The sequence below is a fragment of the Capra hircus genome, chromosome 15, assembly GCF_001704415.2.
Source record: "Capra hircus breed San Clemente chromosome 15, ASM170441v1, whole genome shotgun sequence".
NCBI lineage: Eukaryota > Metazoa > Chordata > Mammalia > Artiodactyla > Bovidae > Capra > Capra hircus.
In genome coordinates this window covers 57891487-57906252 of record NC_030822.1, presented here as the reverse complement: position 1 = coordinate 57906252, position 14766 = coordinate 57891487, and the positions used below count along the sequence as shown (strand labels likewise).

General features: G+C 36.0%; 1 protein-coding gene across 1 annotated transcript in view; it reads left to right on the top strand.

Moving 5' to 3' along the window:
• Window positions 1-14766, top strand: part of HTR3B (5-hydroxytryptamine receptor 3B) — a 90571-nt gene that overhangs the window by 49757 nt on the left and 26048 nt on the right. The window contains exon 4 of the mRNA XM_018058924.1: window positions 542-702. Within this exon, the coding sequence (XP_017914413.1) occupies window positions 542-702 (161 nt within the window). The remainder of the gene's footprint in view (window positions 1-541; window positions 703-14766) is intronic.

Below are 14766 nucleotides of genomic sequence, written 5' to 3'. Positions count from 1 at the left end.
CAGTGGACACAAGAGATTTGATCCCTGGGTTGGGAAGATCTCCTGGAGTAGGGAATAGCAACCCACTCCAGTATTCTTGCTGGAAAATTCCGTGGACAGAGGAGCCTAGCAGACTATAGTCCATGAAGCTGTAAAGAGTTGGACACGACTGAACACTTTTACTTACACATATATGCTCTTTTTCAGTTTCTTTTCCACTGTAAGTTATGATAAGATGTTGAATATAGTTCCCTGTGCTGTATAGTAGGTCCTTGGTTTTTTTTTAACCTATTTTTCATACTGTGTATCTGTTAACCCCTAATTCCCAATTTATCCTAACCCCCTCTTTCCCATTTGGTCACTTGTAAATTTGTTTTCTGTATCATCAGCATCCTTTAAATGTGTCTGACAAAATGTCCACAAGTTGGTTGTGAACTTCAGCAGATTGGGGTGAGCTAAAAACTATATTCTTCCAGGAGTGACCGAGCCCTGGGCAGTCTAAAGTCTCCTGAAGATGCAAAGTTCTTATTTTCACCCTCACAGTGACAGCTTTCTTTTTCAGGAATCCTGGCCATAGATACGCCTCATTCCAGGAGTCCTGCTCTGCATCATCTCACCAAGCAGCTATTACAGACATATCGGAAGGAAGTAAGGCCAGTTCACAACTGGACCCAGGCCACCACTGTATACTTGGACGTGTCTGTTCACGCCGTGCTGGATGTGGTAAGGACCATCCTACCATCTCCTAGTCCCATGATTCTTTTGTAAAATTACCCGCTATTTATGCAAGAGAAGTTTTTTTTCTTGAGACTCTCATTGAGCCGATAGAGAAGTTAATATTAGACTCATCTTAGCAGTGAGCCTGGGGTACCTAATCATGCTAACTAGCCCCCAACTTACACTGTGAGGGGAAGATAGTCTAGAAATAGGAATTTCACAGAATTAAGATGCTTTCAGAATTGTGGGCGTAGGTCACACACATATTTTATGAGTATCGCTGCAACCAGAAATGGTAATAGATATTATCTTATGTGGTTCGCATTTCTTGGTGGTAACAGTAGGTTTATGAAACAACTTCTACAACTTACTGCTTGCAGTTTTAAAATGAGAAAAAAAATGTCTTGGTTTCCTGAGTTTTTAAGGGACTTTATACCTAAGACATTTGCTAAGGGTGGTAGAAAGATTTATTTATTAAAGCATGTGTTTCCTACTATGGCTGAAAAATGGGTTATTGTGGGAATTAAATGAGAAAATGCATGTAGTTACTAGAGATCTTAGTTAACCCTCAGTAGACGATAGACTGTATAATTATCTCTGCTCCTTCTTTCTCTTTTTTCTTAATTACAAAGTCTCAATATTAATAGATTCTAGATTTACTTTGATTTCTTTTAAAATCAGACTTTACTGAGCTTGTTAACATGGTTCAAAATTTTTTTCCAATTTACTTTTCAAAACCTTTTTCCAGTTGAGACATAATATACAGATACTGAAATGCACAGATGTTAAATGTACAGTTCAATGAGTTTTGATAATTGCATGCACCCACACAATTCATATCCCTATCCATATATCAAACATTTCCATCACCTTACAAAGATCCCCCATTTCTTTTCCAATCACCATCCCCTCTATCCACAGGGAAAACCACCATTCTGATATCTGTCATCATAGATTATTTTTGCCAATTCTGGAACTTTATAAGAATGAAAATTTGCTGTATGTACTTTGTGTCTGGATTTTTCATTCAGCATAATGTTTTCCCTATGTTTATTTATTTTTTAATATTTTTTATTGTGGTACAAGCCAAGTAATATAAAACATACTATTTTAATGATATTTAACTATACAGTTCAGTAGCACTAAGGACATTCACACTATTATGCAACTTTCATCATCATCCATCTCTGAAATTTTTCACCTTCCTAAACTGGAACTCTGTCCCCATCAAACACTAACTCCCCATATACCTTCTCCACCCCACCCTACCCTCTGGCCCCTAGCATCTACCAATGTACTTTTTGACTCTCTGAATTTGGCTGTTCTAGGTACCTCATATAAGTGGAATCAAACAGTATTTGTCTGCACCTAACATATATTGAAATGTTTTTTGAGGTTCATTCATGTTGTACATAGCAGTTTTTCTTTTTTACTGATAGATAGCATTTGGTTATGGCTATACCATGATTTGTTTATCCACTCTCCTGTTGATAAGCATTTGTGTTGTTTCCAGTTTTAGTATATTACGAATAAAGCTATGAACATTTCTGTACAGTATTTTGCTGTACATATGTAAAACCTAGAAGTGGAGTAACCACCACTTCTCATAGAATAGATATATATATTTAATGAGAAACTGCCAGATTGTTTTAGAAAGTGATTGTACGTTATAACTCCCACCCATCAGCTATGAGAGTTCCCATTTCCCCACATCTTCACCAACATCAGGTATTACCGGTTTTGTTTAATTTTAGCCACTATGGTAAACACGTAGGACTATTTCACTGTGGTTTATTTTATACATCCCATGACTAATAAATAGGGACTCTTTTCTAATGTGCTTATTGACCACTTGTGTATCTTTCCTTGTGAAGTATCTGTTTAAGTCTTTTCCTATTTTTTATAGTGTTGGTTGTCTTTTTATTATTATTATAGATATATAGGAATTGCTTGTATGTTCTGAATACAAGTCCTGTGTCATCTATGTATTGCGAATGTTTATTCTCCCGCTGTGGCTTGCCTACACATTTGTCTAATGGAGCTTATGAGGAACAAAATTTTAAAATCTAATGAAGTCCAATTTTACCAGTTCCTTTATTTATGGTAGTGCTTTCTGGATATTGTCTTAAGAAATCTACTCCATGTTCATCAAAACATTGCCTATATTTTCTTTCAGAAGATTTATGGTTTTTAGTTCCTTATATTTAATTCTATGATATGTTGAGAATTAATTTTTATAATGGTGTGAAGTATAGGTCAAGGTTTTTATTGTTGCTGATTTGTGTTTTGTTTTGCATTTAGAAAGAATTTGTTCCAGCACCATTTTTTAAAAAGTTTCCCTTTTTCCATTGGATTGCTTTGGTATCTTGACTGAAAATTAAGTTAACTGAGAAGTGTCAGACTATTTGTTATCTTGAAATCAGATAGTATGTGTCCTTGAACTTTATTCTTAAGATAGTTTGACTTCTTAGGTCTTTTGTACTTCCAAATAAATTTTATATTCAAATTTTATATTCATTCTTATCACATTTTACTTAAAAAAAAAACCTGCTAGGAGTTTGTTTGGAATGCTGTGAGATCCACAGAGAAATTTAACGGGAGAATTGATATTTTAACAATATTGAGTTTTCTAATTGTTGAATATGGTATTTCTCTCCATTTATTTGTGTCTTCAGCAGTGTATTATTTTTAACGTAGAAGTGTCATACATGTTTCTATTAAACTTATTCTATAGTATTTTTGATGCTGTTATAAATATTACTTAAAACTTTAAATGTTCTATTTATTTGTTGCCATTATAAAGAAACTGGATTAATTTTGTATGTTGACTTTGTATCCTGGGACTTTGCAAAATTCACTTACTAATTCCAGTAGTTCTTTTAAAATTAATATTTTCTATATATGCAATCATTTCATTTGCAAATAGTTTTACTACTTCCTTTTTTAATCTGTGTGCTCTTTATTCTTCTTATCTTGTCTTATTGCATTGTCCAAGACCTCTACCAGTGTTAATGGGAGGGATGAGAGCACATATCTGTATCTGTTCCATCCTCAGGGAAAAATCTTTCACCGTTAAATATGGTGTTAGCTCTAGATTTTTCATAAATGATCTTTATCAAGTTGAAGAAGTCCCATGCTATTTTTGTACACTGAGAGATATTTTTAAAATCATAAATGTTATGAATTACACCAGTATTTTTCTCAATCAATTTGAATGGTCATATGATTTTTGTTTTATGCAGTTAATATGGTAAATTATTTTTGATTGATTTTCAAATGGTAAACCACTCCTGCATTCCTAGAATAAACTCTACTTGATCCTGACATGTAAACCTTTTTATATATTTCTGCATTTGAATTCCTACTTATGATAGGTTGCATCTATGTTAATGAGGACTATTGGGCTATGGTTTTATTTCTTGTAATGTAGTTGTCTGCTTTTGGTGTTGGTTTTATAAAACCAGATGAAAAGTGTTCCCTCCTCAATTTCCTGAAGGAATTGTGTAATACAGATAATTTTTTTCCCCTAATGTTTGATAGAATTCACCAGTAAAACCATCTAGGGCTAGAGTTTTCTTTGTGGGAAGGTTTTTAAATATAAATTCAATTTCACTAACAATATACAATTTTTTTCAAATTTTCTATTCTTGTTTCACTTTTGGAATTTATATTTTTCAAGGAATTTGTCTGTTTTATCAGAGTTGCAAATTTATTTTTTCTTAATATTCCCTTTTAATGTCCAAAGGATCATCAGTGATGCTACCTCTTTCATTCCTCATATTAATAATTTGTGTTTTCTCTTATTTCTCTTGACCAGTATCGCCAAATTGTTTATCAATTTATTTCTTTAAAGAACCAAATGTTGCTTTTGAATTTTCCTTTCAGTTTCTATTTCACTTCTATCTACTCTTATGTTTATTTCCTTTCTTCTGCTTACTATGCACTTAATTTGTCCTTCTTTGTCTAGTTTCTTAAATTGGGAAGTTGTATTATTGAGTTTAAACCTATTTTCATTCCTAATTTTAGCATTTAAAGTTATAAATTTTCCTCCAAACACTAATTTAACTGCATCCTATGAACTTTTGATGCATTTTAAAATTTGAGATACATATTATACAGACTGAAACTCATCTTTTTAAAGCCAATCCCTTCCTCTGCTAACCCCAGTCTCTGGCAACCACAGATTTTATTTTGCTCCCTATGTTTTTGCCTTTCTCATATAAATGGAATCATATTGTATTTTCCTCTTTGTTTCTTGGCTTCTTTCACTTGTTGTGTTGTTTCACGTATCAGTAGTAGTATTCCATTATGCAAATATACTGCAGTTTGTTTACGTATTTACCAGTTGTTGGACATGTGAGTTATTTCTGAGTTCGAGCAATTTTGAATAAAATCACTATAAATATTTGCATATGTTTTTACTTCTTTTGGATAAATACTTGAGAGTGGGATTGTTGAGTTGTATAAGGCAATTTTAACTTTACAAGAAACTGTCAAACTGCTTTCCCCAGTGGCTGTATCATTGTATATTCCACCTGCAAATTATGAGAGTTTCAGTTCCTCCGCATGATCACCACACTTGATATTGTCGATCTCTGTAAATGTTAACCATTCTGTCAGGTTTGTGGGTATCTCAATGTGGTTTTAAACTCATTTCACTAAAGGCTTATGATGTTGAACATCCCTCTGTGTGCTTATTTGTCAACTATCTATCTTTTAAAATGAAGTATTCACTCAGATCTTTTACCTTTTTTTCAAATCTTTTACTTTAAAAAAAATAGGGTTGTTTGCTATCTTATTATTGAGTTGCAAGAGTTCTTTGTACAGTTTCTGGATTCTGTTCTGTCCAGCTAGTCAATATATTTCTCCTTACATCAATATATTGTGTCAATTATTACGTATTACAGAAATCTTGAAATCAGGTGGTGTGAGTCTTCCAAACATAATTTTCTGTTTTAAAACTGTTTTGACTCTTCAAGGTACTTCACATTTCCATACACACTTAAGAATTAGTTCACTCATTTCCATCTTTAAGACTGACATTTGTTATTGAGGTTACATGAAATCTATAGATCAATTAAAGGAGAGTCGAAATCTTAACGTCTAATCCATGACAACACTGTCTCTCTCCATTTGTTTAGCTCTTTAATTCTTTGTGTACTGTCTAGCATTTTTTGGTTTTGTACGTATTTGGTTAAATTTAATCTCTAAGTAATGCACATTTTTGATGCTATCATAAATGGTATTTTAATTTTAGGTTTCTGTTTCTCACTAGCATACAAAATATAAATGATCTATATATATTGGCCTTGACCCTGCCATTACATTAATTTTTCAGCCTTTTTGTAGATTTTTTCAGATTTCCTGTGTAGAAGATCATGTTGCCTGTAGATAATGAAAGTTGTACTTCTTTCTTTCCAATTTGTATGCCTTTTCTTTCATTGCTTATTGCACTGGCTCAAACCTTTAGTCCAATGTTGAATAGAAGGGTACACTGTTCTATAAATATAAATTCAATAAACATGTTTATAGTATTGCTAAGGATTCTTACAACTTCAATTTTTTTTGTTGTTGTTCTATTAATTCACGGAGAGGTATATAAAAATCCCCAGCTATAATTGTGGTTTGTCTCTTTCTCTGTCGTGTTATTAGATGCATATACATTTAAGATTATATGTCTTCTTGACAAATAGAACCTTTTACCATTATGAAATACCCTTTTTTACCTCTGGTAATACTTTTTTTCTTGAAGTTTTTATGTTTCTTTTTTGCATGGTATATATTTTGCCTTCCTTTTATTTTCAGTATCTGTGGCATTGTTTTCAAAGTCATTTCTTAGAGAGAGCAAGTAGTTTGGTGTTGCTTTTCCCCAACTTTTTATTTTAAAATAATTATAAATTTATTGGAAGTTGTAAGTCAGTTTATAGAGAGGTTCTGTTCAACCTTCACCCAATGCCCCCTGATTTATCTTGCATAAATTTGGTATAGCAGCAATACTGGAAAATTGACATTGGTGCTTATTCCGATTTCTCTAGATTACATATACTTGTGTGTATGTGTATTTGTGTGTGTGTTTCTCTGTAATTTTATTACACGTGTAGCTTTGTGTGACCTCCACTACCACCACATCGATCTACACAATCTTCACCACAGGGTTCCCTGATGCTGCTCACTTATAGACACAATCCTTTCTTCTGACAAATCCTGGCAACCAATAAATCTCTTCTCCATCTTTATAATTGTGTTATTTGAAGACTATTATATAAATGGAACCATATAGTATGTTACCTTTGAGGTTGCCTTCTTTCATTCAGTATAATTCCCTGCAGGATCACCCAGGTCGCTGTGTATACCAATTGTTCACTCCTTGCTGTTGCTGAGTTCCCGGGTACTGCTGTTTTAACCTGCCACTCTGTGCATGTTAACTGAAGTGTTTTGTCCGTTTATGAATACCATCTTGCTATTTGTTTCCTAGCTGTCTCATCTGTTTTCTGCTCCTCTTATCCCGAATTATTTGGGATAAACTAAGTATTTTTTAATATTTGATTTTAGTTCCTCTAAAATCAATTTTTGCAGTCCCTCTGTGTATTATTTTTAGATGTTATTTTAGGGGTTTCCATAGCCATCATTAACTTAATATAATGTGCTTAGAATTAATGTTATTATAGTTCATATAAAATATAGAAAGCTTACAACAGTAAAATTCCACATAACTGTTCCCTTTACATTTGCATGCATAATGTATCCTACAATACAATGTTATTATTTTAATGTACTTTGTTAAAATAATTCAATAATTTCTCTTTAATTTATTTTATTTTATTATTATTTTTTCTTTTTTTAATATAAATTTATTTAGTTGGAGGCTAATTACTTTACAATATTGTATTGGTTTTGCCATACATTGACATGAATCTGCCATGGGTGTACATGTGTTCCCCATCCTGAACTCCCTCCCACCTCCCTCCCCATCCCATCCCTCTGGGTAGTTTTCTACGTAAATATTTGAGTGCTATGCTATGAATTACAGACTCTGATTTTTTGACTGAGATTCAGGTATTGAAATTGATGGAAAATAGTTTAAAATAAAAGTATAAATTATACCAGGGTTCAAATTATTTTTTATCTGATGTAAATTATTTTAGCATAATTTTTCTCTAGCTTAGATAAACCCCTACTCATTAGTTCCTCATAAGCAGATGCATTTAAATGGAGCACACACACAAAATCCCCCGTTTAGCAAACAGTTTCACTTTACCCAGCTTTACTTTCCCACTCACACTAGTAAAAGCACTATATCCAGGATCCTAGAAAATACTTTTTAATCAAATGGCAGAAAATGCCCACTCTTACTCTCCACAATGTAGTCTTACACAATGCTCCAATAGAAAACTCCTTTAAATCTCTTTTCTATTTTGATGTTGATCTAGAATTTTAGAGACAATTTTCTGGGACTGCATCTTCACCTACTTAAGAGATGCCTAGTTCAGTTCAGTCGCTCAGTTGTGTCCGACTCTTTGCGACCCCATGAATCGCAGCACGCCACACCTCCCTGTCCATCACCAACTCCCGGAGTTTACTCAGACTCATGTCCATCGAGTCCGTGATGCCATCCAGCCATCTCATCCTCTGTCATCCCCTTCTCCTCCTGCCCTCAATCCCTCCTAGCATCAGAGTCTTTTCCAATGAGTCAACTCTTCACATGAGGTAGCCAAAGTATTGGAGTTTCAGCTTTAGCATCAGTCCTTCCAGTGAACACCCAGGAGTGATCTCCTTTAGGATGGACTGGTTGGATCTCCTTGTAGTCCAAGGGACTCTCAAGAGTCTTCTCCAACACCACAGTTCAAAAGCATCAATTCTTTGGCACTCAGCTTTCTTCACAGTCCAACTCTCACATCCTTACATGACCACTGGAAAAACCATAGCCTTGACTATATGGACCTTTGTTGGCAAGGTTATACCTCTGCTTTTGAATATGCTATCTAGGTTGGTCATAACTTCCCTTCCAAGGAGTAAGCGTCTTTTAATTTCATGGCTGCAGTCACCATCTGCAGTGATTTTGGAGCCCAAAAAAATAAAGTCTGACGCTGTTTCCACTGTTTCCCCATCTATTTCCCATGAAGTGATGGGACCAGATGCCATGATCTTCGTTTTCTGAATGTTGAGCTTTAAGCCAACTTTTTCACTTTCCTCTTTCACTTTCATCAGGAGGCTTTTTAGTTCCTCTTCACTTTCTGTCATAAGGGTGGTGCCATCTGTATATCTGAGGTTATCGATATTTCTCTCGGCAATCTTGATTCCAGCTTGTGCTTCATCTAGCCCAGCATTTCTCATGATGTACTCTGCATAGAAGTTAAATAAGCAGGGTGACAATATACAGCCTTGACGTACTCCTTTTCCTATTTGGAGCCAGTCTGTTGTTCCATGTCCAGTTCTAACTGTTGCTTCCTGACCTGCATACAGATTTCTCAAGAGGCAGGTCAGGTGGTCTGGTATTCCCATCTCTTTCAGAATTTTCCACAGTGTATTGTGATCCACACAGTCAAAGGCTTTGGCGTATTTCATTAGTCCTGCTATTTAGTTGTCAGTAGGTTATTATGTCTGTATTGTTTATTGGACATTGTCCAATGGGAAAAGCATGATTTGAAAAAGACATGATATGAACCATGTTACACGAAACTCCAACACAGGGATAACATCAGCTTTGAGTAAGAGACGGAGACAGGTTTCTAGGTCTCTCCTCATCCTTCTGCTTTCTGACTTCATATTGATGAAGGTAAAGTAGAATTGCTCCGACTTTCCTTTACAGGCTTATTTGGAGATAAGGGAAAGGAGTAAAGTTTTTATATTAATATTTTCCCTTGGAACAACAATATCAAATTGAGGTTTTTTTTAGAAGTTTAGTCTTTATTACAAAAACACAGTAATCACTGAACGACTTACTGAAAACCGGGGCAAAGTAGTTAACATTCACCAAATAATTTGACACCCTGAAAGCTTGAGATTATCATTGCTGTAAACTATAAAAACACTAGGCCTCTGCAAGAACTTAATGCATCATTCCATCGATGACAGTGAACTTGGAGCTTCTGGTCTGGCAATGCTTAGTTGCCCACATGACATCTGAAATCCAGATCTGTCCACATAAGTGCAAAGAAATGCCCTGTAGGCCAAAGCCTTGAGAACAATGCAGTTCATGCCACTCCACTCCTTGTTACCTACCCAGTACCTCAGGGCAACTGACAATTTTAGATCACTTACATAACAGTCACATCAAGAGATGAGAATTATTAATATCTTTTGAAATAGTGTTTTTTTTTTAAATGTTTCACTTGTCTGAACTAGTTGAAGGTATCAAATTTGAATTTTTGGTCTAGCTCTTCCCACCTTAATAAGAGAAAACAAATCATAGCCATTATAATAGGTAAGGAGAACACTATTATTTTTTCAAAGATAATGCTTTACTCCACTGTTGTGAAATATACTATATTTTACAAGAATGTGTTAGACATATCATTTTATTGGATATGGAAAACTTGTCTTCTGAACTATGTAAAACCTTACATTCCATCCCTCTAGTTTCATCCCTATCTCCTGTCTTGACTTTATCTTCTACGTGTACTCAATGTTACAATGAACCTGAACTTCTTGGGTCCGGCCTGTATCCTGTTCATTCTGCCGTTTCCTCAACTGAATGCGTCTTCTTTATCATTCTCCATCTACAAAAGATTATAGCCCTCAAATCTCAGCTCCTAAAAGAAATTTTACTCAATTCTCCAATCTGGCAGCAATGTCTCCTTCCTTTGAATACAATGAAGTATGTATATTTCTTCATGCACATAGCTGACTGTTAAAATGACACATTATGCCGCTGTTGTTTAGTCACTAAGTTGTGTCCAACTCTTTGCAACCCCATGAACTGCAGTCCGCCGGGCTCCTCTGTCCACGGAATTTTCCAGGCAAGAACACTAGAGTGGGTTGCCATTTCCTTCTCCAGGGGATCTTATCAACCCAGGGATTGAACCACCATCTCCTGCGTGGCAAGCAGATTCTTTACCACTGAGCCATCTGGCAAGCCCCAAATGTCTCATACCCTAATGTATCAATAGCTACTTGAGGGACTTCCCTGGTGATCCAGTGGTTAAGACTTCACCTTCCAATGCAGGGGGTGCCAGTTCAATACCTGGGGGAGCTAAGATCCACGTGCCTTGTGGCCAAAAAAAGACATAAAACAGAAGCAATATTGTAGCAAATTCAATAAAGATTTAAACATAACCTATATCAACAGTAATAATAATAATAATAATTATTATTATTTAAAAATAGCCACTGGAGGGAAGGGTTTTCAAACTCAGGATCCTATTTACCACAATATTCAGGACAATATATCTTACTTCGGGCTTCCCAGGTGGCTCAGTGGTAAAGAGCCTGCCTGCAAAGGCAGGAGACATAAGAGATGCCAGTTCAATCCCTGGGTCAGGAAGATCCCCTGGAGAAGGGTATGGCAACCCACTCTAGTATTCTTGCCTAGAGAATTCCATGGACAGAGGAGCCTGGTGGACTACAGTCCATAGGGTTGCAAAGAGTTGGAAATGACTGAAGTGACTTCACACACACACACACACACACACACACCTTCCTTCAAAGCTAGCTGTGTAGATATTTGCCTGATCAGTTAATCAGGATATGTGAATTCAATTCTAGAATCTTTATGAATGACTTAGTCTTTGCAAATGTCTATATTACATTCAGGTGGGCTGATCCTTAGGTTCGTTCCAGAAGCATGACTGGTTTGAAGAACTTGAGGAAAATTGCTCACAGATTCTGCTCAGACAAGGACATTCCCAATGTGAATAGATAACTTGCTGGATGCATCTGCCAGCAGCTGAACTGCTGGCAACTTTTGTTTAGAGTGAAGAGCTTTCAGCCCAGCTTTCATCACTGCACCTCGCTTTCATTATAATGTTTTGCCTCCTGTTTTATTTACATGAAAGACTACAGTCTCGTCTTAGAATTTCTGGGTATTATGAGTACCTTAGGGAAATCTGATTATAGAGATAATCTACTCAACAGTGAAGAGTTTCCATTTGTTTCTATTGAGTTTTGTCAATTCCGAATCACAGATACCTTTGTATTCCAGTCCATTGACTAGAGCCTCCCAGCCAGACGTTGAGGCATCTGTTTCTATAGTCTTCAGAACTGGGAAAGATAAATAAGAATGTGCGGGAATTATCTGTATATTTGCTAACCACCAATTTAGATCTAAATAGACTCCCTCTGTTAGGAAGACTAATGAATTCCAATTCTCTGAAATATCCTTTGGTTTTAACAAGCAGGATGGAAGGTATCTAAAGAAAAAAAAAAAAAGAGAGAGATACACAGAGGGAAAAGCTGTGAATAATGCCACCAGAGAACCAATTATGTTCACCAGCTGGCATTGAGAAACTTGTTTCTCTTGATGAAAAAAAAAAAAAAAAGACTTCAGTTTTAGCCTCAAACTTCTTTTTGACATTGTGTTCTTTAGGGCTGAATAACCAGTCCTCCCAGACACCCCCTCTAAGATGTTAGGAAAAAAATCCTGAACACTATTATTATGTGTAGCATGACAAAGGGATGGGCAGAAAGAGAGAAACAAGCCAAGGCATCAACATGGCAGTTAATAAGAACCAAACTGGATATAATGACAGTGGAAAGGAAACATTAGGATATAGAGACCTTCCTCTCCAGCCACGTGACTGAGTTGCTGAGTTCCCGGGTACTGCGTTTTAACCTGCCACTCTGTGCATGTTAACTGAAGTGTTTTGTCCGTTTATGAATACCATCTTGCTATTTGTTTCCTAGCTGTCTCATCTGTTTTCTGCTCCTCTTATCCCGAATTATTTGGGATAAACTAAGTATTTTTTAATATTTGATTTTAGTTCCTCTAAAAATCAATTTTTGCAGTCCCTCTGTGTATTATTTTTAGATGTTATTTTAGGGGTTTCCATAGCCATCATTAACTTAATATAATGTGCTTAGAATTAATGTTATTATAGTTCATATAAAATATAGAAAGCTTACAACAGTAAAATTCCACATAACTGTTCCCTTTACATTTGCATGCATAATGTATCCTACAATACAATGTTATTATTTTAATGTACTTTGTTAAAATAATTCAATAATTTCTCTTTAATTTATTTTATTTTATTATTATTTTTTCTTTTTTTAATATAAATTTATTTAGTTGGAGGCTAATTACTTTACAATATTGTATTGGTTTTGCCATACATTGACATGAATCTGCCATGGGTGTACATGTGTTCCCCATCCTGAACTCCCTCCCACCTCCCTCCCCATCCCATCCCTCTGGGTAGTTTTCTATGTAAATATTTGAGTGCTATGCTATGAATTACAGACTCTGATTTTTTGACTGAGATTCAGGTATTGAAATTGATGGAAAATAGTTTAAAATAAAAGTATAAATTATACCAGGGTTCAAATTATTTTTTATCTGATGTAAATTATTTTAGCATAATTTTTCTCTAGCTTAGATAAACCCCTACTCATTAGTTCCTCATAAGCAGATGCATTTAAATGGAGCACACACAACAAATCCCCCGTTTAGCAAACAGTTTCACTTTACCCAGCTTTACTTTCCCCACTCACACTAGTAAAAGCACTATATCCAGGATCCTAGAAAATACTTTTTAATCAAATGGCAGAAAATGCCCACTCTTACTCTCCACAATGTAGTCTTACACCAATGCTCCAATAGAAAACTCCTTTAAATCTCTTTTCTATTTTGATGTTGATCTAGAATTTTAGAGACAATTTTCTGGGACTGCATCTTCACCTACTTAAGAGATGCCTAGTTCAGTTCAGGTCGCTCAGTTGTGTCCGACTCTTTGCGACCCCATGAATCGCAGCACGCCACACCTCCCTGTCCATCCACCAACTCCCGGAGTTTACTCAGACTCATGTCCATCGAGTCCGTGATGCCATCCAGCCATCTCATCCTCTGTCATCCCCTTCTCCTCCTGCCTCAATCCCTCCTAGCATCAGAGTCTTTTCCAATGAGTCAACTCTTCACATGAGGTAAGCCAAATTATTGGGAGTTTCAGCCTTAGCATCAGTCCTTCCAGTGAACACCCAGGAGTGATCTCCTTTAGGATGGACTGGTTGGATCTCCTTGTAGTCCAAGGGACTCTCAAGAGTCTTCTCCAACACCACAGTTCAAAAGCATCAATTCTTTGGCACTCAGCTTTCTTCACAGTCCAACTCTCACATCCTTACATGACCACTGGAAAAACCATAGCCTTGACTATATGGACCTTTGTTGGCAAGGTTAATACCTCTGCTTTTGAATATGCTATCTAGGTTGGTCATAACTTCCCTTCCAAGGAGTAAGCGTCTTTTAATTTCATGGCTGCAGTCACCATCTGCAGTGATTTTGGAGCCCAAAAAAATAAAGTCTGACGCTGTTTCCACTGTTTCCCCATCTATTTCCCATGAAGTGATGGGACCAGATGCCATGATCTTCGTTTTCTGGAATGTTGAGCTTTAAGCCAACTTTTTCACTTTCCTCTTTCACTTTCATCAGGAGGCTTTTTAGTTCCTCTTCACTTTCTGTCATAAGGGTGGTGCCATCTGTATATCTGAGGTTATCGATATTTCTCTCGGCAATCTTGATTCCAGCTTGTGCTTCATCTAGCCCAGCATTTCTCATGATGTACTCTGCATAGAAGTTAAATAAGCAGGGTGACAATATTACAGCCTTGACGTACTCCTTTTCCTATTTGGAGCCAGTCTGTTGTTCCATGTCCAGTTCTAACTGTTGCTTCCTGACCTGCATACAGATTTCTCAAGAGGCAGGTCAGGTGGTCTGGTATTCCCATCTCTTTCAGAATTTTCCACAGTGTATTGTGATCCACACAGTCAAAGGCTTTGGCGTATTTCATTAGTCCTGCTATTTAGTTGTCAGTAGGTTATTATGTCTGTATTGTTTATTGGACATTGTCCAATGGGAAAAGCATGATTTGAAAAAGACATGATATGAACCATGTTACACGAAACTCCAACACAGGGATA